The sequence below is a fragment of the Apus apus genome, chromosome 1 (assembly GCF_020740795.1).
Source record: "Apus apus isolate bApuApu2 chromosome 1, bApuApu2.pri.cur, whole genome shotgun sequence".
Classification (NCBI taxonomy): domain Eukaryota; kingdom Metazoa; phylum Chordata; class Aves; order Apodiformes; family Apodidae; genus Apus; species Apus apus.
Window position 1 is genome coordinate 205,122,511 of NC_067282.1, and position 27,126 is coordinate 205,149,636.

At 54.0% G+C, this 27,126-nt stretch overlaps 2 protein-coding genes across 16 annotated transcripts in view; one reads left to right on the plus strand and one right to left on the minus strand.

Annotated features, from left to right (window-relative positions):
* Positions 1-686: 686 nt before the first annotated feature.
* ANKRD16 (ankyrin repeat domain 16) lies at positions 687-22,745 on the minus strand. 10 transcript variants are annotated; one of them, XM_051612502.1, is made up of 9 exons: positions 22,682-22,745; positions 20,151-20,474; positions 17,618-17,838; positions 12,614-12,656; positions 11,077-11,185; positions 8,516-8,677; positions 4,849-4,927; positions 1,537-1,739; positions 687-1,267 (listed from the first exon to the last, which is right to left on the minus strand). In XM_051612502.1, exons 1-8 carry the CDS (start codon positions 22,723-22,725, stop codon positions 1,579-1,581), a joined length of 1,143 nt encoding a protein of 380 aa, XP_051468462.1. In that variant the 5' UTR covers positions 22,726-22,745; the 3' UTR covers positions 687-1,267; positions 1,537-1,578. The 10 variants fall into 10 exon arrangements, with proteins under 10 accessions (XP_051468462.1, XP_051468526.1, XP_051468491.1 ...); XM_051612566.1 differs by lacking the exon at positions 8,516-8,677; XM_051612531.1 differs by lacking the exons at positions 687-1,267; positions 1,537-1,739 and adding an exon at positions 4,236-4,403.
* Positions 22,746-22,915: 170 nt separating this feature from the next.
* Positions 22,916-27,126, plus strand: part of FBH1 (F-box DNA helicase 1) — a 35,327-nt gene continuing 31,116 nt past the window's right edge. For 4 of the 6 annotated variants that reach the window (XM_051612117.1, XM_051612139.1, XM_051612155.1 and 1 more), the window contains exon 1: positions 24,040-24,342. In XM_051612117.1, coding sequence (XP_051468077.1) covers positions 24,333-24,342 — 10 coding nt within the window. In that variant the 5' untranslated portion in view covers positions 24,040-24,332. The other 2 variants (XM_051612125.1, XM_051612132.1) reach the window with 2 other exon arrangements.

Genomic DNA, 27,126 nt, shown 5'->3' on the forward strand with positions numbered 1-27,126 from the left:
AGCAGGAATATCAGAAGGGAATGGCTATTTCATAGCTTGCTAAAATCATGGGAAGTGGGAATAAAGCAGCCCCTTGCATTTACCAGGCTATAATATTCATGGAATCAGAGAATCATGAAGGTTGGAAGGGACCTTAAAGATCACCAAGTTCCAACCCCCCTGCCATGAGCAGGGAACCACCAGACCAGGTTGCACAAAACCTCATCCAACCTGGCCTTAAAAACCTCCAGGGCTGGGGCATCAACAACCTCCCTGGGCAAGCCATCCCAGTTCCTCACCACCCTTAGAGAGAAGAATTTCTTCCTCATATCTCACCTCAATCTCCCCTTTCTCAGTTTAAAACCATCACCCCTTGTTCTATCACTGTCTTCTCTGATGAAAAGCCCCTTCCCAGCTTTCCTGGAGCCCCTTCAGGCAATGGAAGGTGCTCTCAGGTCTCCCTGGAGCCTTCTCTTCTCCAGGCTGAACACCCCAGCTCTCCCAGCCTGTCTTCATATTCCTGTTTGCAGGCCAGGGATGGATTTATGGAAGGATTCAGGATCTCTAAAGCCACTTCCTCACCTGCCCAGGGGCTGACACAGCTCCTACCACCCTGCACCATTAGTGCCATCCAGCATTAATTTGTTTTTCCTTCCTGGTGAAGAAGAACCTCCTTCACAGATGGAGAAACAAGGCCAGGGGGACACTGACCAAGAGCAGGATTTTTATTTGTTTAAGTTCACTTTGTGTCTGTCTAGAATAATACTTTTTTGTTTTTCAGTCTGATCCAAAGACCCTTGATGTCATCACAAGGTTGAGGCTTTACTATTGGTTTCAGCAAGTTTTGGGATCAGGCCTGGGCCACAAAAAGCACATAAGAGGTTGATGCTACTTGAAGACTCCCTGAACTTGTCCTCTGCAGCTCAAACCTGAAGAAGGAAGAGTCACCAAGGGATCTCTTGCACTCCCCCTCTCTCAGGGGCTACCAAAAGAGGTGGCCACTTAAAGCACAGCTTCAGAGCTTAGTGGAGAGCAGGTGCATTAAAGGCTAGAAGAATCCACAGTCCAGGTGAATCTTCTCCTTCAGGATGTCCATTGCATGGAAACATCTCATCAGGAGCTATGCAGGCTTCAGTGGGTTCAAGCCATGCAGGTCTCCAGAGGTCATCCAGCAGTGGCCCACGGGGCACCTTCCTTGGATGGTAAACTTCAGGGTGCTGTCACCTCAGCTGTTTGGTGTGCTGGGTGCTGCACAAGAAGAGGTGAAATTCAGCCCTGAAATTTGGAACTGAAAGAAAAGCAGCCATGAATTGACAAAGATGAGATCGGTACCAGAACAAGACAGCCCAGACCCATTTACACCCATTATCTTTTTTTGGGATAATCCTATGCTTTTCATGTCCATTAGCTCTTGGAGAGAATTCCATTTAAAACATGCCTTCTCCTAAACACATCTCCCAAGTCTCAAGCTCAGTTTCTCCACTCAATCCTCGGCCAAAAATCCCATCATTTAAGTACTTGCCTAAATCTGAACAGTTACGGGATAAACTAACGCACCTTGGTGGAGCGAAACGTGCTTCTCTTTTTTCCCAGTTGGTCTCAGGTGCTGACACTGGTTTCCTGGAGAACCTGGATGACATCTGGCTTCCTGGCAAGCTGCTGTGCCAGCGTGCCCGTGCCATCCGGCGCGTCGCGCAGCCCGGCCTGGAGCAGGACCCGCGCGGCCGCCGCCTGCTGCCCGGCACAGGCTGCGTGCAGGGCTGGGGAGACCAGATGTGGAGACAGGAGCTGAGATCATCTGGAGATTCCAGCCTCACCCACTTCAGGTGCAAGCGTTAGCTTCCCAGGGGAGGAAAAGGAGTGGGCAGAGGGGATGCACTCAGGGTGGAAGATGAGTTTTCCCGGTTCACAGATTCGCTCTGGTTGCAAAAGACCTTTAAGATCATCGAGTCCAACCTCAACCTGATTCTGCCAACCATTAACCCAGCCCTGCCAAGGCCACCCCTGCCCCATGTCCCTCAGCACCATCTCCAGGGCTTGGAAACCCCCCCAGGGATGGGGACTCCCCCCCTGCCCTGGGCAGCCTGGGCCAGGCCCTGACAACCCTTGCCAGGAAGGAATTGTTCCCCAGATCCAACCTCAGCCTCCCCTGGCACAACTTGAGGCCGTTCCCTCTGGTCCTGTCGCTTGTTCCTGGGGAGCAGAGCCCGACCCCCCTGGCTCCAACCTCCTCTCAGGCAGCTGCAGAGCCAGCAGGTCTCCCCTCAGCCTCCTTTGCTGCAGGCTCAACACCCCCAGCTCCCTCAGCTGCTCCTCACAAGTTCTCCAGCCCCTTCTCCTTGAGCTCCAGCCCCTTCCCCAGCTCCGGGGCCCTTCCCTGGACACGCTCCAGCCCCTCCATGTCCTTCTTGTCCTGAGGGGCCCAGCCCTGACCCTGGAATTTGAGGTGGGGCCTGACCAGAGCCTGCCCTGCTCCTGCTGGCCACACAGCTGCAACACCCAGCCAGGTAGCCCTGTGATGGCACAGCAGGGCTCAGGTGCTGTGGCCACACGTGTCTCCAGCAGCCACGGGAGGATTAAACCTGTCCAAGGGGACATGTCCTCTTCCACACCCAGCCATGCTGGTAGGAAAAGGACCAGCCCAACTCACCTCAGCCATTCTCCTCATCTCTCCCTCACAGGTTACTAGTGCCTCCAAACCACTGAGCAGTACTAACCTGGCTGAGCCAAAGCTAACCAGGTTTGTGAACTTATTGGGAGTATTCAAGCTGAGTCACGAGCAGAGGGTGCCCACAGCAGCAGGAGCAGGCTGTGGGATAGAGCAGAAGGCCTCCAGGCCCTGTGTTTGGGGTGGATTTCTTTGTCACATGCAAGAGAGGGGCTTGAAACTACTCTGGATGTGACCAGGGTCCTTGGTGGGGATTTACTCTCAGACCCAGCTCACTCAGGGTCAGGCAGTAACTTAGAAAGGTCTCCATGCACTGCATGGAGCAAAGACCAACCCACAGAAGGAAGCTGAAATACTCCAGCCCAATCCCCAGCTCATCCCACAGACCTCTCCAATTGCCACCACCCTGATCCCATGTGGCTCCAGGCACAGTTAGGCAGTCCTGATACACCTGGATGATGCAGCAAGGTGAGCCAGCCCTGATCTCCTGACCTAACCCTGCCCAGGGAGGAGTATCTTTGTCACTGAGGGCTGTTGGCTCCTGCTCCAGGCTGATGCTGACCATCAGGCATCCTGATCTCCATGGATAATCCAAGCAGGACACTTGGCAGGAGCAGAGTCTGCGTGAGAAGCTCCCCAGGATGCAGTGACACTAACACAGCAAAGGTGCTGGGGGAACAGGGCAGACAAGGGCTGTGAGGAGCCCCCACAAACATCCCAGGCTTGGCAGAAGTCAGCAGAGCTCGGATTTACTCACTGAGGGGGTGGAGGGAGAGATCAAGAGAGGTACAAGACTGCTCATGCTGGCCAGTGGAGCGTGTTATTAAGCAAGCCTAAAGCCTGGGTAAGTTGCCAATTTTGGCAACAGCTGAAACCATTTCAATAGACTTTTTATTTGAAAGAGAGAGATGCTGATGCAAGAGATGCCTCAGACTCACGCTGGGAATAGCACCTCACTGGCATTACTATAGCAACTATATTTACGTTCAAGCTCTGTTATTATTTGCTCAGAAGCCAGTCCTGGTTTGTTGAGGCAGCTTAAGACCTTGTGCAATCCTTGTATTTGTCTGCCCACCCTAACCTGGCCATTTAAAACTGGCTAATTGCAAGCAAATTTCTAAGTGTGTCCAAATAATCATAGAATGGGACCTTAAAGATCATCTAGTCCCAACCCCCCTGCCTGGGCAGGGACACCTCCCACCATTCCAGGCTGCTCCAAGCCCCATCCAACCTGCCCTTCAACACTGCCAGGGATGGGGGAATGGAGCTGGGGAAGGGGCTAGAGCACAAGTCAGCTGAGGAGCAGCTGAGGGAGCTGGGGGTGTTGAGCCTGCAGCAAAGGAGGCTGAGGGGAGACCTGCTGGCTCTGCAGCTGCCTGAGAGGAGGTTGGAGCCAGGGGGGTCGGGCTCTGCTCCCCAGGAACAAGCGACAGGACCAGAGGGAACGGCCTCAAGTTGTGCCAGGGGAGGCTGAGGTTGGATCTGGGGAACAATTCCTGCCTGGCAAGGGTTGTCAGGGCCTGGCCCAGGCTGTCCAGGGCAGGGGGGGAGTCCCCATCCCTGGAGGGGTTTCCAAGCCCTGGAGATGGTGCTGAGGGACATGGGGAAGTGGTGGCCTTGGGGGGACAGTTGGACTGGGTGATCTTAAAGGTCAGTTTCAACCCCAATGATTCTGTGACTCTATTCTATGGTAAGTGTGATGATGAGGCAGAAGGACGGATATGAAGCTCCTGAAAGTTTCATGCAAAATAAGCAGCTGGGTAGAGAGAAACAGCAATTAGCATCTGTTCTTCCCCCAAGGGAAAGGCCTCAGTGCAGGCTCAACCACACCATTAGACATCAGAAAGTCCAGCCAGTGAATGAAAGCTGCAAAAAATCCCCACCAAAACAACCCAGGCTTTCCATGTCAGTGCTGCTCCAGGAGCCTTTTGCATATGAGCAGCTGGCATTGCCTGACATTTCCCATGGGGTTGGAGGCTGGGATCCTGTTAGGGGAGGGATCCTGTTAGGGGAGGGATCCTGTTAGGGGAAGGATCGTGTTAGGGAAAGGATCCTGTCAGGGGAGGGAGAGATCCTGTTAGGGAAGGAATCCTGTTAATAAGGGCTCTTGTAGCAAAGGGCTCTTGTTAGCAAAGGGCTCCTGTTAGCAAAGGGCCCTCCTGCTGTGACAGGGAGCAGGAACAACAGCTCAGCAGCCTTACCAGAACGGCTCTTCCCATCCTTTGCCTGCAGATCAGCACCGAGGGACAGCAGCCTCTGGATGGTGTGTGTGTGTCCTTCCTGCAGTGTGAGCACAGACACGGGATTATTTATTCAGCTCTGCAGTTTCTCACCTTTGCATTCAGCAGAAATGACACAGACTTGAAAAGAAAGGAGGCTGCAAGGGATCTGCCCCTACCTGAACACAGCACCTGGAGGGAACAGACTCAGATCCACATTTCCATGGTCTAATCTGGAGCTGCCAGGAGCTGCTTCCAGCTGATGACCTTGCAGCAGCTGGAAATCATGGTTGGCTGCTTGTTGCAGTGCAGCATTAGCCAGGGACTACCCAGGCAAAGCAGACTCCCTGCTGTCACCTCCCAGGAACTGGCTTAGAGAGATGCCACCAGGCACCTTCTCCAGCCCTTCTGCTGGCCCTCAGTTAGTGTGTCTGCTTGCCTGGCGTGCCCCTGGCAGCAATTTCAACCCAGAGGCTGAAAAAGCCACAAGAGGCACCCCCAGCAGCATCACTGCCTCTGCAAACATTTAACACTGTGTTTTAAAATCAATCATGTTCAATTAAGGCCAACAGTGCTTCAAATCACAGTACAGTGCAGAGCTGTGGTGGCACAGCCAAAGACTGAGGGAAGAGGCACACAACCCAGTCCAGATCCTGGCAGGTGGATCTGCTTTTGGACCACTGTAGATCCCACAGGATCTTCCTGATGGCAGTCAATCCATCCCCCTTGCACAGCCAGGACTTGGAGAAGTGAGGAATTGGGAGGACTGTCTCCCAGAGTGGCTGTGGAGGCACCAGTGCACAAATGACCTCTGACAACAGGGTGACACAACCCGAAGATGTTTCCCAATAGCAAATTAGTGCACTATTTTTGTCAGCCCATCTTGCCTTTGCCTCTCCAGTCCTCACCTCCAATCAAGTAACCCAGTTAAATTGTTTTTAACTTCAGCTGCCCATAGAGGTGCAGGATCCCTGACCTACCTTCCATTGTTGGCAGATGCCTGTTAGAAGGACTAAATGTGTGTTTTCCTACACTATAAATCCACCCCAAGTACCACAGGAATGCAGAGTTCCTCTTACTGAGGCATATTTCAGCTCCAAGAGCAGAACCTGCTGCTGCTGGGGACTGTTGTGCCTGATCTGCCTGTGGCACCCTCAGGCACCAGCACTTCCTAAAAGATTACTCCAAGATTTGTAAAGCCCTGTGAGGAGACACAGAACACCCCACTTCCACACCCCCATGGCCCCCAGTGTCCTCTATCATTCCTCCACCAGTAGCCAATTTTAAATGCCACGGGGGGAAATGCAACACAGCCCCCACTCCCCTCCTCTCTGCACAAAGCTTCTCCATAAATAAATCCTCTCTCCCTAAATAACACGCCTGATTTTGTAATTACTTCTGCAGTGCAATGAATTACCCTTTGTCACACAGCCTGAGAATGGAAGGCTCTTTGTTATTTATTTTTATCCCCACCAACCCTCTCTTCTACCCCATTACCCTACAACTCAGTAGCATCTTTCCCCCTTACTCAAGGCTCCCATTTCCCTGCTGCACACACCAACCCCTCCCAGTGGCACAGACACCAAGCCAGGAACTGCTTTATCTGCCACAGCCTTGGCAGCAAATTGAGTTGAAAAGTGTAATTTGATTTCCATGTATTTATAAATGCAAAGTAATAAGGAAAGAAGGCAAAAAAAAGAAAAAGAAAAAAGGCAACAAACCCCACCAGCCAAACAAATGATGCTGTAAATATAAAGTGACACTGAGCCTTGGGAAGGAAGAGAAACCCATCAAATTGCTCCCCCATCAGCCACTCGCCAGAACAGAGTTGGGATCTTCTCCAAGGCACATTATATTCCCCAAAAGCCTTGCTGTCAAACGTACCCTTGGCAACCAAAAGGGCTTTCAACATGGTTTCTCCAAGCATGAGGAAGGGAAGCTGGGAGAAAGGCCTCCTTTGTGGGAGCCCGCAAATGCCACGGCTGGGTCCTGCTGGAGGAGAATACTGTTCCCAGCACTCCCAGTAAGTGTCATTGATGCTTTTGTAGGAGCAGGGAGCTGGGATGCTGCTTCGTTCCCACTGCAAGCCCAGACCAGGCTCTGACAGCTGTATCTTAAAGCTCACAGAATCACAGACTGGCTTGGGTTGGAAGGGACCTTCAGGATCATCCAGTTCCAACCCCCTGCATGGGCAGGGACACCTCCCACCATTCCAGGTTGCTCCAAGCCCCATCCAACCTGCCCTTCAGCACTGCCAGGGATGGGGCAGCCACAGCTTCCCTGGGCTACCTGGGCCAGGGTCTCACCACCCTCACAATTAATTTCTTCCTAAGATCTCATCTCAATCTCCCCTCCCTGAGTTTAAAGACACTCCCTCCTCATCCCATCCCTCCCTGCCCTTGTCCCAAGCCCCTCCCCAGCTTTCCTGGAGCCCCTTCAGGCACTGGAAGCTGCTCTCAGGTCTCCCTGGAGCCTTCTCTTCTCCAGGCTCAACACCCCAACTCTCCCAGCCTGGCTCCAGAGCAGAGCTGCTCCAGCCCTCCCATCATCTCTGTGGCCCTTCTCTGGACCCTCTTCAACAGGTCCAGGTCCCTCTTGTGTTGAGGGTTCCAGAGCTGGACACAGCACTCCAGGTGGGTTCTCAGCAGAGCAGAGGGGACAATCCCCTCCCTGGCCCTGCTGGTCACCCTGCTGGTGACAGCCCAGGACACACAGGGTGGTTTCTGGGCTGCCAGTGCAGCCAGAGGTTGAACATGCAGGGATCTGAGCAGGGACCTTCCCTTGTTTCCAGCTGCCAGCAGGTTGCACACCGTGGCACAACAGCACCAAGCAGAAAGGAGGCAGCACGGTCCCAGGAGGGCTCCTGGTGAGCAGTGAGGTTTTTGGGATGTGCTCTGCACTCCCAGGGAGTGTTTTAGGACTCAGAGCCCACAAGATCCTGCTTCCCAATGAGATGGGAGGAGGACAAAGCCCAAACAACTCTCACTGCCCGGAATTCAAAACAGCTCCCGTGTGAAGGACAAAGATAAGCACCCAGGAACTTCCTCCACCTTCCCACCTCTTCTTTCTCACATCTGGTCATGGGCAGGCCAGGATCCAGCCTATGAAGACAAACACTGCCTAAAAATCATTAAACAGAGTGTGGGACTGGTCAGGAGCAGAAAGACAGTGACAGAGGATGACCTAAGATTCCTCCATCAGTAGCAAACATCTAAACCACCCTGTGTTAGATCACAGAATTATAGAATGGTTTGGAAGGAACCTTAAAGCTCATCTAAATCCAACCCCTGCATGGGCAGGGACACCTCCCACCATTCCAGGCTGCTCCAAGCCCCATCCAACCTGCCCTTCAACACTGCCAGGGATGGGGCAGCCACAGCTTCTCTGGGCAACCTGGGCCAGGGTCCCACCACCCTTGCACTGAAGAATTTCTTCCTCATGTCTAACCTAAATGACCCCTCTTCCAGTTTGAGGCCATTACCCCTTGTCCTCTCACTCCCTGCCCTTGTCCCAAGTCCCTGCCCAGCTTTCCTGGAGTCCCTTCAGGCACTGGAAGGTGCTCTAAGGTCTCCCTGGAGCCTTCTCTTCTCCAGGCCTGTAGCACACCAAGTGGCACAGATTTTTCCCAAGGCTAAGAAGAGGGACAAACCTTGGCTGCATAGTGTAGTGCTGTGAGCTGGAGGGTTGTCACTCTCTCATTGACATCCACACCCAGGTCAGAGACAAGGAACTGGATGGCTTCATCCTGGGCTGTGACAGCTGCCCGGTGCAGGGGCTGAGCGCCCAGCGCGTCCACGGCTGTAGGACAGGCCTGGGATGGGGGAGGAGGGAAAGGAAAAGCTATGAGCAGCCTGGCCAAACCTTCAAGGACAGTCACTGGCCCAAGGAGAATTGTGTCTGCTTGCCACAGTCACAGCAATGAACACATGGGATGTCACCAGCAGGGCCGGTGCAGTTGGCAGCACCATCATTTGCAGCCCAGAGCCAGCTCTCTGTTGAGGTTATGAAGTGAGAAGCAAAACTGGTACCAAAAAAGAACAACCAAACACCCTCTCTCTTCAGCTGAAGCACATATGATGGGCTTCAGCTCTTCAAAGCAGCAAGAAATCACCTATATCCAACCTCTGTGCTGGTGGAGAAGAATTTGGACACAGGCAGAGGGAGGGAGGTGGGTGGGTGACCTCAAGAGATCTCTTCTGTGAGTCTCTGAACATGAACCACCAAGACATAAAACCAAGAAGGGTAACAGGAGTAATATTAGAGAAATCCACTTAAGAAGATATAATCCACCTTCTTGAAGTCAAGTGGGCCTGACTCAAGGTTTTATGAACCCTAGGAGGTAGCAATGCTGCTGTTAACACTTCCAGTGATGCTTCATGGCAGTAAGCCAGAGCACCACAGGGAGGAAATTAAATCACCTCCTTCCATCTTCATTGCCTGAAATGTGAGACCAAAGACAGAAGCAAACTCCACAAATGTTTTATCCTAAAGGGCCAGATGAGTGAAGACAAGCACATGAATGTCTCCTGAAGTCAAGAAGCACCTACACACTCGAACACACCCTGGGCATCAAACCTTCTCTGCTGGGTGAGGCTACATGTTATGGCTGAGTAACATCCAAAGCCTGTGACCTTGAGAAGTGTGGTATCACATTCCCTGGTCCACTCTGAGGGGCCCTCTGCCAGGCTGAGGGCTCAGCTGGCCAATTCAACTTGCCAACGTGGCACAAACAGACTCACTGTTCTGCCATGTGAGCTTTCTGCAAGGCCAGTGAGCTGCACCAGTTCGACAGTGTCTGAGGAACATCAGGGCTGGTGCAGGGGGAGGCAAAGTGAGGGCAAAGGAGCTGAGAATCACAGACTGGTTTGGGTTGGAAGGACCTTCAAGATCATCTATTCCCAATCCCCACCACTGGACACCTCCCAGCAGCCCAGGCTGCTCCAAGCCCCATCCAACCTGCCCTTCAACACTGCCAGGGATGGGTCAGCCACAGCTTCCCTGGGCAGCCTGGGCCAGGATCTCACAATCCTCAGTGTAAAAAAATTCTTCCTTACATCTAAACTGAATCTCCCCTCTTTTAGTTTAAAACGGAATCACATCATTGTTCTGGTTGGAAAAGACATTAAAGATCATTGAGTCCAACCATAACCTGGCTCTGCCAACCACTAACCCAACTCTACCAAGTCCAGTGCTTAAACCATGTCCCTCAGCACCACATCTCTGGGACTTGGAAACCCCTCCAGGGACTGGCACTCCCCCCCTGCCCTGGGCAGCCTGGGCCAGGCCCTGACAACCCTTGCCAGGAAGGAATTGTTCCCCAAATCCAACCTCAGCCTCCCCTGGCACAACTTGAGGCCGTTCCCTCTGGTCCTGTTGCTTGTTCCTGGGGAGCAGAGCCCGACCCCCCTGGCTCCAACCTCCTCTCAGGCAGCTGCAGAGCCAGCAGGTCTCCCCTCAGCCTCCTTTGCTGCAGGCTCAACACCCCCAGCTCCCTCAGCTGCTCATAAGATTTATTCTACAGAAACCACCCCCCCCTTATCCTGCCACTACAGGCCCTGCTAAAAAGTTCAGGCCCAGAAGGGAGGCACAGCCCTGAGAACCAGCCATCAGGTGGGCTCCAAACATCTCCCATCAGTTCCGCAGTCAATAAACAAGGCAGGGCTCTGGTTCCTACTGGGCACAATTGGCTCTAATGACATCCCTATTATGCCTTGTATGTTGGAAGAAATTGGAGATTACTGGGAGACAACCTGGGAGCAGGAGGTGTCACGAGACAGGGAGGTCAGAGATGAGCTGCTGCCAGCACAGCCAGATGCCTCCATGTCACCCACCCCGAGCCCTGGCACTCTCAAGTGCCCGTGTTGGCTTTGACACAGTTGTCCCTGCAGTGCTAGGCAAGTCCTGTCCCCTCCTCCCACTGCCTCATCTCTCCATCCCCTTCACCAGCTATGGGGGCACATTTCTGCCCCAGGCTGAGATCTTCCCCATAAACCAAGTCCTGCGGGCCTCAGATGGCAACATCTTGCTCATCTCCAGGGGGAATGTGGTGGGTTGGTTTTTTTTCTACAATTTGCTTCCTTACAATTTGGAAATTCACTTCTTTACAATTTGGGAATTTGCTTCTTTACAGTTTGGTCACGGTGAACACTTGGATTGCTTGTCCTGGCAGTTCTAGGTCAGGCCCTGGAGGAGGGAGGTTTTGGCACCTACCTGGTGTTTTTCCAGGAGCAGCCGGGCGATGTCAACATGCCCCTTCTGGATAGCATCCATAAAGGGAGTGACTCCACATCTGTCTCTGCTGTCAGGTTTGTACTGGCACCTGGGAAGGAAGACAAAAGCCATGACAGAGTTGTTGATGGCTCTAAAATCCTGACAGCACCAGGGCAGGAGATTATCAGTGGATGGGATGGGAAAAGGCAGATATAAAGCCTGCACACAGACCATGCACAGCCTCTCTTGGTGCTTTATGGCCTGGGGAATGATCTGCTGGGGTTCTGGGGGTCAGAGACCTGGTACTCAGCCAGCACAGGTTGCTTGAGCTGCAGGAATACCAAGGCTCTGTGTTCAGCCTGGAGAAGAGAAGGCTCCAGGGAGACCTGAGAGCACCTTCCAGTGCCTGAAGGGGCTCCAGGAAAGCTGGGGAGGGGCTTGGGACAAGGGCAGGGAGGGATGGGAGCAGGGGGAAGGGTTTCCAGCTGGCAGAGGGAGCTGGAGCTGAGATGTGAGGGAGAAATTCTGAGCTGTGAGGGTGGGGAGACCCTGGCCCAGGTTGCCCAGGGAAGCTGTGGCTGCCCCATCCCTGGCAGTGTTGAAGGGCAGGTTGGATGGGGCTTGGAGCAGCCTGGAATGGTGGGAGGTGTCCCTGCCCATGCAGGGGGGTTGGAACTGGATGATCTTTGAGGTCCCTTCCAACGCAAATCATTCTATGATTTCTATTTCCCTTTTCCCCCTGAACAGGGAATCTCCAGAAGGGGTAAACTGTGCAGTGGCAGAGGAGAAAACCACATCCTCATGGAACACCACCACATACAAAATCAAAGCCAGCAGGTCTCTCTCAGGTTAAAGCTCCATTGAAATAGGAGAAGACTCAATTAAAATTGAAAGCCTGGCTCCAATCACAGGGCTATATTTCTGCTGGGCCAAGCCTGGAATTAAAAGGCTGGGATGAGCTGGCAAACAGGAGCCCTGGCTAGCAGTGGCTGTGATGTCCAGGCAAAGCTGATCCAGCTCTGTCTGCAGGCAGTCCTGGTTAGGAAGGTAAGAGGGTCAGGATGACTGGGCACGAGCTGATTTAAAGCCACTTCACAGCAGCCTGCCAGGAGTTGCAGCCTGAAAATAAAGCCTGGAGACTGAGTCCAGCCTGGAAGAGCTGCTCCCAGAACCCAGCTGCCAGAAAACTGTTTTGTTGTTCTTCTGTGGCCTCGGCCACAGCTGAGACAACAGGGATGAATCAGCAGAGAAGAAGAGCCGAGTTATACAACGGAGGCTTATGTCATGGTGAAGTCAGAACCCATCAGAGATCATCCCGTGTCTCAACGGCCCCAATCCAGCCGTGAAAAACCCGGAGGAAAGGGAGACAGCCTCGGGATCGCATGCAGGACATCTGGGCTTCCCGAAGGAACGGCATGAACAGCCCTTTTGTGTCCAGAGCGAGCGGGGCCGCGGGCGGGAGGTGGGGTGGGGGAGGGAGGGAGGGAGGGATGAAGAGCAGGGAGGCAGGGACGGCGCCGGGAGGAATCCTGCTTACCGCTCCAGGAGCAGCTCCACAGCCTCCAAACAGCCGTGCATGGCTGCGGGAGAGAGGGGACAGCAGAGGGTTAATGGACGTTTTCATGCCACCCTCCGCCCACGGTGAAACATCATCAGGTTTTCTGACCCTTTCTGGCTTATTCATGTTGCAGGAAGAAGGGCTTCCAAGAGGCTTTTTATTTTTCCTTTTATTTTTTTTTGTACTTAAAACATTGTCTCCGGATCTCAAGCCTTCCTTTCCCCTGATCCTATAGGAAAACACCAGATAAACCAGGGAAAAGGCAGGGATATGGGCACAGTTTGCCTCTGCATGCAGGGTACATGCCTGAGAGCCTACATGCAATTAAGCTGCCACAAAGACCCTTTCTTGCAAGGATTTGTTAATCCCTGAAGTGAAATCTGTGAGAAGCAAAAGGAACACAAAGCAAGGAGCTGGCAAATTGCTGGATGGCATTTCCACCCCTCCTCAGCCACTCCAACTTCCCATCACTCTCATCTCATCATCCTAATGAAGCATCATCCTCTCACCCAGACAGCATCTCCCAGGAAAAACAGCCACTGTGGGGGAGGATTTGAACATCATGCACTGAAATATCCTGGTGTGTTTAAAAAAAAACAACAACCCAACACACCACATTATATTACAGCAATGTGTGGACAGCCTTAATCTGGCTTGTTTGGTCTTTTTCCTGCAGGTCATTTTGCACAAGAACTGAAATACATTAAAGAGAGAAAAAAAATAATAATCAAAGCAAGGCCACTGCTGCTCCACCAGGGTATTTATTCTGTGTGATGAAAGAAGAGCCCCTGGCAAATGTGTGTTACCAGCAACAACCTTCAGAACCAGCTGCACAATAGATTATGCTCTTTGAAAGCCCAAGGAAGGGGGGTGCCATCCTCTCTGGTCCCCCTTTTGCTCCTGATCCCTGCCCATTTATCACCCCCTCACCTGAGCTGATGTAAACACAGGCAGTGCCACGAGAAGGATTTTTGAAATGGAGGCTTTATAAAAAAAAAAACAACCCAAGCAATGTGAAGAAAAAACAACCCATGCAACACAATGACATCCTCGAACAGCAACAGAGACACAAGAAAGCTGCAGATCCACTGTTGCATTCCACTTCCTCTAATTACTTCTCCCCCTCTCTTGCCTCAGGCTACGGATATATTGAGGCAGCAAAGCTGGAGGAATCAACCCGAAAAATAAAATTGCACCCTGGGGGAATTAGCCATCATCTATCGAGGGATAACTGTGCCAGGAAGGCAGCTGGACTGGTCACGGGTTAATGTGCTCATATCCACACCCTTGGGATAGAAACTCATTGAGATGATGGTTTGTCTTGATGTGATTTTCCCTGGTGGCTCCAGAGTTGCCTGCAGCCCCTCTCCAGTGTCCCCAGCTCAGGAGTGTGACTGGGCTAAGTGGTGGTGTGGGGGGGATGCTGGCAGCAGCACCCACCCAGCAGCAGCACCCAGAATTGTCCTGGGTTAAATTTTGCTGGATGGGGAAAGGTGGTTTAAGCAGCTCCAGCCCTTCCTGTTGTCCAGTCACTCGCACACCGGCTGCTGCTCTGCCCATGTGGGGTCCAGGGTCTAACCTGGGTGAGGAAAATGAGCAGAAATCAACCCAAATCATGGGCTTTGCCACAGGGAAAGTCAAACACAGGAGACATCACAGAGGAAGAGACATCACTAGGATGTACTAGATGCCACTGTTGCTGTCTCTACTCCCGTATCCCAAAAACTGCGAGGAAGGGAGGGGAGTGGAAGCTCAAGGTCAGATCAGCCCTTTTCCTCAGGACCATCACTCTGTGTCCTTGGAAAAAGTCCCTCTCCAGCTTTCCTACTGTACCTGAAGGGGCTCCAGGAAAGCTGGGGAGGGGCTTGGGACAAGGGCAGGGAGGGATGGGAGCAGGGGGAAGGGTTTCCAGCTGGCAGAGGGAGCTGGAGCTGAGATGTGAGGGAGAAATTCTGGGCTGTGAGGATGGTGAGACCCTGGCCCAGGTTGGCCAGGGAAGCTGTGGCTGCCCCATCCCTGGCAGTGTTGAAGGGCAGGTTGGATGGGGCTTGGAGCAGCCTGGAATGGTGGGAGGTGTCCCTGCCCATGGCAGGGGGGTTGGAACTGGATGATCTTGAAGGTCCCTTCCAACTGCAACACTTCCATGATTCCATGATGAGAGCCCCCACCCAGCTCCTGGCCCTGTCCCCAGGCCCCAGGGCCACCTCCCTGCCAGCAGAAGGGGGAGAGGGACCTGCGAGAGCCCAGACACATATAACACAAGACCTGGGATTGAGCAGAGACAGGAGAACACACAAATAAAAGAGAACTGGCCATTTCTCATTCAAGCAACCAGCTCCAGCCTGAACCACCGAACAACTCAGCAGCTACTTTTCGTTCCCAGGTCAAGCACAAGGACTGAGAAGCAGCCAGTGCCCCTGGGCTGGGCCTGTCATTGCTGATGAGCAGGGAGCAGTGGACGAGCAGCCACTGAGGGCTGCAGAAGTAACAGGAATGACAGCCAAGGAGCAACACACTCAAAAGATTAATTACAGCACAGCAGGGGTCCCCTCACAACACCTCAGGTCTTTCCAAGAGAGTCAACCCCTATTAAATTATGTGGGAAATGAGTTTAGGCAGCTGCAGGTTTGATGGTGGCTCCTGACACTCATCTCTCCTGCAGAGACACTGCCCAGCCTGTGGACATGGAGCCTAATCCCTGCTCAGGGATGGGGCAGGTTTCAGATTCAGGTCAACCTTCCAGCCCTGAGCCTGCCCCACAATGTCACCTCTCCCTGCCTTCACTGGCCACTCCCACTGCATCTCTGGAGGGCATTAAGGGGATTTAACCTCTGGGAAGAGCCAGGCTTTCTCTGCACTGCCTCTAGACTTGATACTCTGGAAGGGCAACATGACACGGTAGGACAAACTTCATTCTGCCATTTGGTTATTTCTGGGCCATTCCACTTCTAAAGGCTGAGAGGAACTGGCTGAGGCAAACCTGGTGCATCCTTCATAAACTGAGACACTCCCCCTGTCTTAAGGGTGAAAGAGTCAGAAAACCAGAAGCCAAACCCAAACTGCCTCTGGGTCACCATGTCCTGCTCCCCACCATACCTACAGATTATGCCTGTGGTTCCTCAAACCACCTCACACCCTTTATATCTCCTTTTATACTAATTAGAAATAAAATAAATTTAAAAAGACAATCAAAAAAGGTGGGCTCCAAGCCTAACAACACGCTCTGTGTATTCCCAGTATCCTTTTCCTTTGCAGAAAAGCACTCACTTGACACGACCTTCTTGAGAAGAATGTGAGAATACCAAAACCTGTGATGCTTCTGCCAAAGGTTGCCCCTAGACACCCTCCAGCTCTTCAGATTTCCCATAATTTACCCACCAAGCATGTGCACAAAAATGGATCATTGGGAGAGATAAGGTTCTTGAAAAAACTGGCAATGAGACTGTAAACCAAACTGGTAAACATGACCATCAAGGGGCAGATCCCAAAAATCTCTGAACCATGGAATGGTTTGGGTTGGAAGGGACCTTCAGGATCATCCAGTTCCAACACCCCTGCATGGGCAGGGACACCTCCCACCATTCCAGGCTGCTCCAAGCCCCATCCAACCTGCCCTTCAACACTGCCAGGGATGGGGCAGCCACAGCTTCTCTGGGCAACCTGGGCCAGGCTCTCCCCACCCTCACAGCCCAGAATTTCTCCCTCACATCTCAGCTCCAGCTCCCTCTGCCAGCTGGAAACCCTTCCCCCTGCTCCCATCCCTCCCTGCCCTTGTCCCAAGCCCCTCCCCAGCTTTCCTGGAGCCCCTTCAGGCACTGGAAGGTGCTCTCAGGTCTCCCTGGAGCCTTCTCTTCTCCAGGCTCAACACCCCAACTCTCCCAGCCTGGCTCCAGAGCAGAGCTGCTCCAGCCCTCCCATCATCTCCGGGGCCTTCTCTGGACTCATTCCAATAGCTCCATGTCCTTCCTGTGTTGAGGGCTCCACAATTGGACACAGTTCTCCAGGTGCCTCTCAGCAGCTCTGCTGGTTTTAGGACTTTAAAAAGACCAGGATACATTTGGAGCTGTGCAGATTTTCCAAGTGCAATCTGCACCTTTGTAAATCAGCATGAACAAGAGCTTTGCAATGTATCCCGAGCTGTGGGAATTCAGACACATCTGTCATGTGAAGGGGAGATGGACACCCTGGTCCAAGGAGGCCAGAGCCAGTGGGTGAGACCTTAGAGCACCTTCCAGTGCCTGAAGGGGCTTCAGGAAACCTGGGGAGGGGCTTTTCACAGAGAGGGCAGTGATAGGACAAAGGAGAATGGTTTTAAACTGAAAGAACTCAGACATCAGGAAGAAATTCTTCACCATGAGGGTAGGAAGGCACTGGAACAGGTTGCCCAGAGAAGCTGTGGCTGCCCCATCTCTGGCAGTGTTGAAGGGCAGGTTGGATGGGGCTTGTGCAGCCTGGGCTGGTGGGAGGTGTCCCTGCCTATGCAGGGGGGTTGGATCTAGATGATCTTGAAGGTCCCTTCCAACCTTCACCATTCTGTGATTCTATGATTCTCTGACTGCAAGTGCTCCTGGCACAGACCCACCACTCCCAAGGGAATTGGACTGATAATCACCACAAAAACATGCCCTAAGTGCAGGCAAAACCCAACACAACAGGAACTGAGGATCTTCTGACCTCATGAGCTGAGTCTTTGGCACATTATTAAGAAACATGAATCCTGATTCTTGCTGTTTACCTGAAAACAACTAAAATTAATCTCTGACCTGAGGTGAAAACCTGCAAAGATGCAGCAGAGCACTGTCAGCAGATGGCAGCTCAGAACAGTTGAGATTCCAGCAGTGCCCACCACCAACTTCTTTTCATTTCAACCACATAATATTTAACCATTTCCCTGTGGTTTTGTATCAGGATAAGTCACACCCTGCTTCTCCAAATTAAATATGAACATGCCACGTTCCTGGTGGCAATGGGACTCTCTTTTACCTGCTGTGTGCAGAGGTGTTCTGTTGATTGTGCTCTCAGTGTCCCAGCAGCCTGGGGACACATCCAGGAGGTACTGGAGGACGTGGGGATGCCCCTCCCGGCTGGCAATGTGGAAGCAATTCCAGCCATCCTTGTTCTTCAGCAGTGGGTTGGCTCCATGATCCACCAGAGCTTTGATCACCTCCAGGTTTTGCCTAGTGCAAGCCATCATCAGGGGAGTCCTAGAAGAAAACCAGGCAGATAAAAGAACCAGAGGGACAGTGCTGTATGAGCTGGAGGAGTTTGGTTCATAGAATCACTAACTGGTTTGGGTTGGAAGGAACCTCAAAGATCATCTAGATCCAACCCCCCTGCATGGGCAGGGACACCTCCCACCATTCCAGGCTGCTCCAAGCCCCATCCAACCTGCCCTTCAACACTGCCAGGGATGGGGCAGCCACAGCTTCCCTGGGCAACCTGGGCCAGGCTCTCCCCACCCTCACACCACAGAATTTCCACCTCACATCTCATCTCCAGCTCCCTCTGCCAGCTGGAAACCCATCCCCCTGCTCCCATCCCTCCTGCCCTTGTCCCAAGCCCCTCCCCAGCTTTCCTGGAGCCCCTTCAGGCACTGGAAGGTGCTCTCAGGTCTCCCTGGAGCCTTCTCTTCTCCAGGCTGAACACCCCAACTCTCCCAGCCTGTCTCCAGAGCAGAGCTGCTCCAGCCCTCCCATCATCTCCAGGGCCTCCTCTGGACTCTCTCCAACAGCTCCATGTTTCCTGCAGCTCCATTTCCATCCCGTGACTCAGCTCAGGGTGCATTTTCTATGCAAATGAGACTTCACCCAAGGGCTGGGATGTGCACCAGGAAGCACACAGCTCCTTACTTTTAATCCCTGGATGGAAGGGCACCGTGGGCCCACAGCACAAACCAGGCTGTCACAGGCATCCCCACCCAGCTCCTGGGATCTCTGCCTCCCTCTGATGTCAGCACGTTGCTGGCACAGCCTCCAGGGATGAGGACTGGGATTCTGCCTCTGTATTCCTGTTAGTTCAGCTTTAACTTGTGGGGTGGGGACAATTTTGGCTTTATTTTACAAGGTGGTACACAGAAATCTCCCTCCCCAGCAAGAGAATAAGACATTAATCAGCCCAGCTGCTCATTTGTGGCCTAAGCTTGAGATTTTGATTCCAAATTCTCATTCCAAAACCATTTGCTTACGTGTCACCCACGTGGCAGGCAAACAAAAGCCCTGAAGAAATCAGCTGTTCCTTGGGTTCTTGAGGCTGTTGCTGTTACATCAGTACTAAAACTGGCCCAAAATGCTCTTTTTCTGTGTGGAAAAATTGGAACTCTGAGCAACCTGTTCTAGTGGGAGGTTTCCCTGCCCATGCAGGTGGTTTGGAACCACATGATACTTAAGGTCCCCTCCAACCCAACCCATTCTGTGATTCTAGGATGAAATAGGAGCAAAACTTACATTTTATCTTTTTACTTCAGTTTCTGAGGATCAGGACACAAAAATGTGAATCAGTATCACAGTTTCCCATCAAACAGGGGAGGGGGTAAGAAGGAAGAGTTGAGGATGAAAGCTTTGAAATTCCATCTGCTAATGATGAAGTAAGATACAGTGGAAGGATAAACAGGAGGAAATCAGTGATGGGGCTGGAATTTAGCCCAGAAACCAACCACGTCCTGGGCTGTCACCAGCAGGGTGACCAGCAGGGCCAGGGAGGGGATTGTCCCCTCTGCTCTGCTCTGCTGAGACCCCCCCTGCAGGGCTGGGGCCACCTCTGGGGTCCCCAGCACAAGAAGGACATGGAGCTGGTGGAGAGAGGCCAGAGGAGCCACAGAGATGATGGGAGGGCTGGAGCAGCTCTGCTCTGGAGGCAGGCTGGGAGAGTTGGGGTGTTCAGCCTGGAGAAGAGAAGGCTCCAGGGAGACCTGAGAGCACCTTCCAGTGCGTGAAGGGGCTCCAGGAAAGCTGGGGAGGGGCTTGGGACAAGGGCAGGGAGGGATGGGATGAGAAGGAATGGACTAAAACTGGAGGAGGGGAGATTAAGCTTAGACATTAGGAGGAAATTCTTCACTATGAAGGTGGGGAGAGCCTGGCCCAGGTTGCCCAGGGAAGCTGTGGCTGCCCCATCCCTGGCAGTGTTGAAGGGCAGGTGTGGGACTGGATGGCAGGGGTGGGACTGGATGATCTTGAAGGTCCCTTCCAACCCAAACCATTCCATGACTCAGTGTGATTCAGACTAGATCCAAGGAAGAAATATTCTGCAAGGAGGGTGGTGAGACACTGCCCAGGCTGCCCAAAGAGGTGGTGATGCCTCAACCCTTGAGGTCAGGCTGGATGGGGCTCTGAGCAACCTGATCTGCTTGAAGATGTCCATGCTCATGGCAGGCTGGACTAGATGCCCTTCAAAAGCCCCTTCAGACCCAAACCAGTGCTTGATTTCATGATCCTAAATGACAGCTCCTGCAGCCTCACTGCCCCCTCCTCCACCCAACCCCTTCCAGGCACCACCCCCAACCCACAGCAGACAGACCCACCAGTCTCCCTTCTTCAAGCAATCCACGCTGGCCCCTCTCTCCAGGAGGTAGGAAACGCATTCCGGGTGCCCCATGGAGGCCGCCTCGTGGAGGGGTCTCTTGTAGTCGCTGTTGAACACCTCCAGGTCCATCTCCAGCGCCTCCACCAGGTAGGCGAGGACATCTCGGTGGCCGTTCCGGGCCGCCTGGTGAAGCAGCGTGTCCCCCGAGCGCCCGTAGCTCCGCCTCGCCGGCTCCAGAGGCTCCTCCCGGAGCAGATCCAGCCGCCCTTCCCGCACCAGCCGCAGCGACCTCGGCCTCTCCCCCCCGGCCATGGCTGCAGAGCTGGAAGAAACAGCGGGAACAAAAAAAAAACAATTAATCTGTTGGAAAAGCAGAACAGCAGGGCTGCTCCCCGGGTTGGGATGAACGGGAGCTGGGTTTTTCCACTAGGGAATCCAGAAACCAGCCTCTCCCTCAGGAAAGAAAATCCCAGAATTATTGAGGCTGGAGCAGATCCCTGAGATCATCGAGCCCGGCCTGAAATGTGGAGCTGGATCAACAAACTCTCTGCAGCTCAGGCACACTCTGCTTCTTCAGCCACGTGGCTGCTTTTTGGCAGGTGAAAATGCAGTGCAAATGGAATCACAGGATCCCAGAATTATTGAGGCTGGAGCAGATCCCTGAGATCATCAAGCCCAGCCTGTGACCTGACACCACCACATCAGCCAGACCAGGGCACCAGGTGCCACCTCCAGCCTGTCCTTAAACACCTCCAGGGATGGTGCCTCCACCACTTCCCTGGGCAGCCCATTCCAATGTCTGATCACCCTTTCCATGGGGAAGTGCTTCCTGATATCCAACCTAACCCTCCCCTGGAGCAGCTTCAGGCCAGGCCCTCTGGTCCTGTCACTGGTTGCCTGGAAAAAGAGCCCGACCCCCCCTGACTCCAACCTCCCTTCAGGTGGTTGTAGAGAGGGAGAAGGTCCCCCCTGAGTCTCCTCTTCTCCAGGCTGAACAAGCCCAGCTCCCTCAGCCTCTCCTCATCAGACTTTCCCTGCAGCCCCTTCCCCATCCTCGTTGTCTCCTCTGGAGCTGCTCCAGCACCTCCAGACCCTTCTTGCAGTGAGGGGCCCAGAGCTGGACACAGGACTGGAGCTGAGGCCTCCCCAGGGCTGAGCACAGGGGGAAAAAATATCCCAGAGCTCAGTAAATCCAGGCTGGATGGGGCTTGGAGCAGCCTGGAATGGTGGGAGGTGTCCCTGCCCATGCAGGGGGGTTGGAACTGGATGATCTTTAAGGTCCCTTCCAACCCATTCCAGGGTTCTATGCCATTCCCTGTTCCCTTAGAAAACCAGGAGCTGGCTTCTCCCTCAGGAAAAACAGAAACTCCCCTTCCCCCCAGGGAAGCAAGGACTTTCATTTTCCCATGGGAAATCCAGGAACCAGACATGCACTCCTGAAAACCAGAGATTCCCTCTTCCCTCAGGAAAACCAAGGATTTCCCTTTCCCCTCAGGAGAACCAGGACCCAGCCTTTTCCCTCAGGAAAACAAGAACATCCCTTTTCCCTCAGGAAAACCAGAAAATCCCTTTTCCCCTCAGGAAAATCAAGGATTCCCTTTTCCCTCAGGAGAACGAGGAAATCCCCTTTTCTCTCAGGAAAATTAGAACATCCCATTTCCCCTCAGGAAAACTAGAGATTCCCTTTTCCCTCAGGAACACCAGGAATTCCCTCTTCCCTCAGGAACACCAGGAATCCCTTTTCCCTCAGGAACACCAGGAGTTCCCTCAGGAACACCAGGAATCCCTCAGGAACACCAGGAATCCCTTTTCCCTCAGGAACACCAGGAATCCCTCAGGAACACCAGGATTCCCTCAGGAACACCAGGAATCCCCTCAGGAACACCAGGAATCCCCTCAGGAACACCAGGAATCCCTTTTCCCTCAGGAACACCAGGAATTCCCTCAGGAACACCAGGAATCCCCTTTTCCCTCAGGAACACCAGGAATTCCCTCAGGAACACCAGGAATTCCCTCAGGAACACCAGGAATTCCCTCAGGAACACCAGGAATCCCCTTTTTCCCTCAGGAACACCAGGAATCCCCTCAGGAACACCAGGAATTCCCTCAGGAACACCAGGAATCCCTTTTCCCTCAGGAACACCAGGAATTCCCTCAGGAACACCAGGAATCCCCTTTTCCCTCAGGAACACCAGGAATTCCCTCAGGAACACCAGGAATCCCCCTTTTCCCTCAGGAACACCAGGAATTCCCTCAGGAACACCAGGAATTCCCTCAGGAACACCAGGAATCCCCCTTTTCCCTCAGGAACACCAGGATTCCCTCAGGAACACCAGGAATTCCCACAGGAACACCAGGAATCCCCTCAGGAACACCAGGAATTCCCTCAGGAACACCAGGAATCCCCTTTTCCCTCAGGAACACCAGGAATTCCCACAGGAACACCAGGAATCCCCTCAGGAACACCAGGAATTCCCTTTTCCCTCAGGAATTCCCTCAGGAACTCCCACCCCCCCCATCCGAACCCACCCTGGCGCTGCCGAGGCCGCGTGTGACGTCACCGATGACGCCATCGGGACGAGGCGCAGGGGCCGCCGGGAACCGCGGCCCGGGCCGCAACTCCGGGAAACGTCCCGCTCGGCCCGGGCGGCGCAAGCCCCGCCCCCTCCAGGGCGGCTCCGGCCCCCAGGAGACACGCCATTGGACAGCGCCCCCGGGCTGGGCGCCTCCTGATTGGTCGGCGGGGAGAAGGGGGCGGGGCCGGCGGAAGGGAGCGCCGAGGGAGGGAGGGAGTGAGTGGGGGGGGGTCAATTAGCAATTGGGGGGGGTCCCTTAGTTATTGAGGGGGTCCCTTAGCTGTGGGGGGGTCAATTAGCAATGGGGGAGGGGCGGTCCCTTAGTTATGGGGGGTCAATTAGCAACTGGGGAGGGGGCCCTTAGCAATTGGGGGGGTCCCTTAGCTGTGGGGGGGTCAGTTAGCAATGGGGGGGGCGGTCCCTTAGTTATGGGGGGTCTCTTAGCAATGCGGGGGGGCCCTGAGTTATGGGGGGGGTCCCTTATCTGTGGGGGGGGTCAATTAGCAATTGGGGGGGTCAATTAGCAATGGGAGGGAGGGTCCCTTATCTATGGGGGGGTCAATTAGCAATGGGGGGGGGGCGGTCCCTTAGTTATGGGGGGTCTCTTAGCAATGCGGGGGGGCCCTGAGTTATGGGGGGGGGGCCCTTAGCTGGTGGGGGGGGGCCTTATCTATGGGGGGGTAATTAGCAACTGGGGAGGGGTCCCTTAGCAATGCGGGGGGGGGGGCCTTAGTTATGGGGGGGTCCCTTAGCTGTGGGGGGGTCAATTAGCAATGGGGGGGGGCGGTCCCTTAGTTATGGGGGGTCAATTAGCAACTGGGGAGGGGGCCCTTAGCTATGGGGGGGGGGTCCCTTATCTGTGGGGGGGGTCACTTAGCAATTGGGGGGGTCAATTAGCAATGGGAGGGGGCGGTCCCTTAGTTATGGGGGGGTCCCTTAGCTATCGGGGACCCTTGGCATGGGGGGGGGACCTTTGGCAAGGAGAGGTGCTCCTTGGCATTGAGGGGGTGTTGGCAATGGGGGGGCTTCTTGGCTTTGGGGAGGGGGATTGGCAATGGGGGGGGCTTGGTAATAGGGAGGGGGGGCTGGCAGTGGGGGGGCTTCATGGCAGTGGGGAGGTCCTTGGCAATGGAGGGGGGGGGAACCTTGGGCAATGGGGGGGGCCTTGGTAAGGGGGAGGTGCTTGATAGTGGGGTCCCTCTTGGCACTGAGGGTGGGGGGTCCCATGATTCTAAGGGGGGGGGCTCTTGGAATTGGGGGCACAGAGGAGAGAGTCTCTTGGCTGTGGAGGCAGCAGGTTGGGGGGGGGCAGGAGGCTGGTGTATCCATGTGAGGGGAGGCAACGTGCTGGGGGAGGATGGGAGCAGCTCCAGCCTTCTCCCAAATCATTTCCTGTCCCCCCTGGATCTTCCCAGACCCTCCGTGGCTGCTGCTCAGGGCTGATCCCTTCGCTTCCCAGCTGAGGAGCTTCATTCCCTCTCACATTCCTGGGATGGGACCGAGGCCATCAACCACCGTGGGGACCCTGTGAGAGGCCACTTGTCCTCAGCCCTCCTGTGCCTGCTGCTGGCACCCATGGAAAATCTTGGGAAGAGGGGGAAAACATGAACACAGGTGAGGGGGTCACCTGCTTGGGTTGGGTTTCTGGATCCTGGGCTTGGGGGAGCTGAGGTTTTGCCCCCAATCCCTACATCACCACCCTTGGATCCAGGGATGATCTTGATCTCTTGTGGGACCTTTCTGTGCCCAACAGCTTCCAGGAACTGGCACAGAGCTGGTGCTGTTTGCTGGGACTGGGGTGCTTCAGAGGACTGGGGTGCTTCAGAGGACTGGGGTGCTTCAGAGAACTGGGGTGCTTCAGCCATTTCTGCTGATAAACCCCTCCCAAAAACCCCATATTTTTCAAGTGAGAACTGGAGTTTGAAAGGGAACAGAACAGTTTTCAGGTGGGAAAAGACCCTTAAGAGCGTGGAGTCACAGCCAAGTCCACCACTAAACCATGTCCCTCAGCACCACGAGACCATGTCCCTCAGCACCACGAGACTGTCCTTTGTGGTCCTTTTTCCCCCTTTGCTGGGTTTGGAGGAACATGGGACGTGAGGGAATCAGCCCCTCTGGGAGCTCAGGGGCTGATTTTTAAGGCTGCTCTGTTGAGCTGCTGTGGAGGAGGAGGAGGAAAGCAGCAACATGGCCAGTCTGTGGCTTTGGTGGCCACCGTGAGAGGCTTCTCCTCCACAGCTTGGAGCAGGAATAAAGTGGAAGTGAAACCACAAGAGTGAAGTTTGCTGCTGATCCTGTCAGGAGGCAGCCCTTCCTCTGCCCTGGTTTTGGGTTTCTCCTGAGCAGTTTTGGTAGAAGAAAGCTGTGGGGTTTGTTCCTTCTCTGCTGGATGTTTCTGCTGGAAGAGAGGGGCTTGTGCAGATCTCAAGTGAGGTTTTCTTCAAATAACCCTGCTGTGCTGCTTCTGAAAGTGTCCTTCTGGTGGGGAAGAGCTGGGGTTTTGTTTCCTCCTCAGTGGAGGATCCTGGCTTGGATCTCTTTGCCTGGGGCTCAGGAATGTGTTGGAATGTTGGCTCTGACCTCCCCTGGCCAAGTCACCCTTGTCTCTCGTGGGGTTTGTGCAGTTCCAGGCTCCACAGGCTGCCTCAGCATCCTCCTCATGCTGCCTTGCATCTGCTACCTCCATGGTGGTGGTGCAGAGGAGGCCCCAAAACTTGCATGGATTCTGGCTTTGAGTTGTTCCCTCTTGTTCTGCAGCCCTGAAGGCAGCAGGAGTGGGGACCTGGGGTGAAGCTGCTGTTGCAGTGACTGCAGATGTGTCACCTTGACACAAGGCGTTGTCCTCCTTAGCTTGTCAACACAGCTTCTCTTCTGGTTAAGAGCAGGGAGTGATGGGACAAGGGGCAATGGCTTAAAACTGGAGATTTAGGTTGGACGTGAGGAGGAAATTCTTCCCTGTGAAGGTGGGGAGAGCCTGGCCCAGGTTGCCCAGAGAAGCTGTGGCTGCCCCATCCCTGGCAGTGTTGAAGGGCAGGTTGGATGGGGCTTGGAGCAGCCTGGAATGGTGGGAGGTGTCCCTGCCCATGGCAGGGAGGTTGGATCTAGGTGATCTTTGAGGTCTCTTCCAACCCAACCCATTCCATGACTCTGTGACTTGTACAAGCTTCTGCTCTGATTTATTCAGAGGAGATGGGCTGAAACACTGTGTGTCACATCCCACGAGGTGGGTACAGCTGGGGTTCCCCAGAGGTTGGGGTTGACCTGTGGAAATTCAGACCCAGTCCTCCTCTCTTAATTCATCTCTTTTAACAACCCATTTGGGGAGATGAAGCTCAGGAATTCTCTGGGCAGTATTTGAGGAGCAAGGCCATCACCCAGGAGGCTTTCACAAAACACACCTTTCCTTTACATTGAGTAAGGTTCTAAAGCTTGTCAAAAGGAAAACACACAACAGGGTCACTCTCAAAGCAGCAGGTGACAACCAGCAGAACTTGGCAGGAACAGCAGGTCACAACTGGAGGACCCTGGCAAAATCAGAAATGATGTTGCCCCCGTGTGCTGAGGATAAGGTTAAAAACAGAGAGAGAGGGAGGGAGATGAAGAGAGAGAGAGAGACAGAGCTGAAGAAAGGGGGTAGGAAAGATGTCACCACCCTGGATCCAGGGATGATCTCAGCATGACATGGTCCTTGGGTGCACCCCAAGCCTCTTGAGGCTGCCTCTTTGCTGGCCCCACCTCTCCAGCTGAGGTTTGACCTACTTGGTGCAGACTCAGTGTTGGATTTGGGAGTGTCCTGGAAATGAGTCGGTGGGCACAGGGGGTCCAGCTGATCACTTGCCCCCACCCCTCCCCCATCCAAGTTGACCACGCAGTGGCCTTTATTTTCACACAGGCTCTTCTGCCCTTAAGCAGGACACTGGCCTTTCCAAGGTGGCACTGGGCCTCCACGGGGCTCCTCTTGCTGGCCACTGCTCCTTATCAAGGAGGGACAGTGTCCCATGGGTGGCTGCCAAAGGAGGGGCTCTCCTTGCAAGGACAGTGTCCCATGGGTGGCTGCCAAAGGAGGGGCTCTCCTGGCAAGGACAGTGTCCCATTGATCAGGGTGGCTGCCAAAGGAGGGGTTCCCCTTGCAAGGACAGTGTCCCATGGGTGGCTGCCAAAGGAGGGGCTCCCCTTGCAAGGACAGTGTCCCATTGATCAGGGTGGCTGCCAAAGGAGGGGTTCCCCTTGCAAGGACAGTGTCCCATGGGTGGCTGCCAAAGGAGGGGCTCTCCTGGCAAGAGCAAGGTCCAGGTGCTTATCAAACAAGGCCCCCAGCACAGTGTCCAGTCTGTCTTCTTTTCAGGGCTCTACAGAATGTCCCATAAAATGTCTGAAAATAAACTGTACTACTTCTGC

Coding starts and splice junctions, on each gene's coding strand:
- ANKRD16 (XM_051612502.1), bottom strand. CDS start 22,725: ATGGCGTCATCGGTGACGTCACACGCGGCCTCGGCAGCGCCAGG. Junction 17,839..20,150: donor TGCTTGAAGAAGGGAGACTG/GTGGGTCTGTCT, acceptor GTTTTCTTCTAG/GACTCCCCTGATGATGGCTT. Junction 1,740..4,848: donor GGATGGGAAGAGCCGTTCTG/GTAAGGCTGCTG, acceptor TGGTCTCCCCAG/CCCTGCACGCAGCCTGTGCC.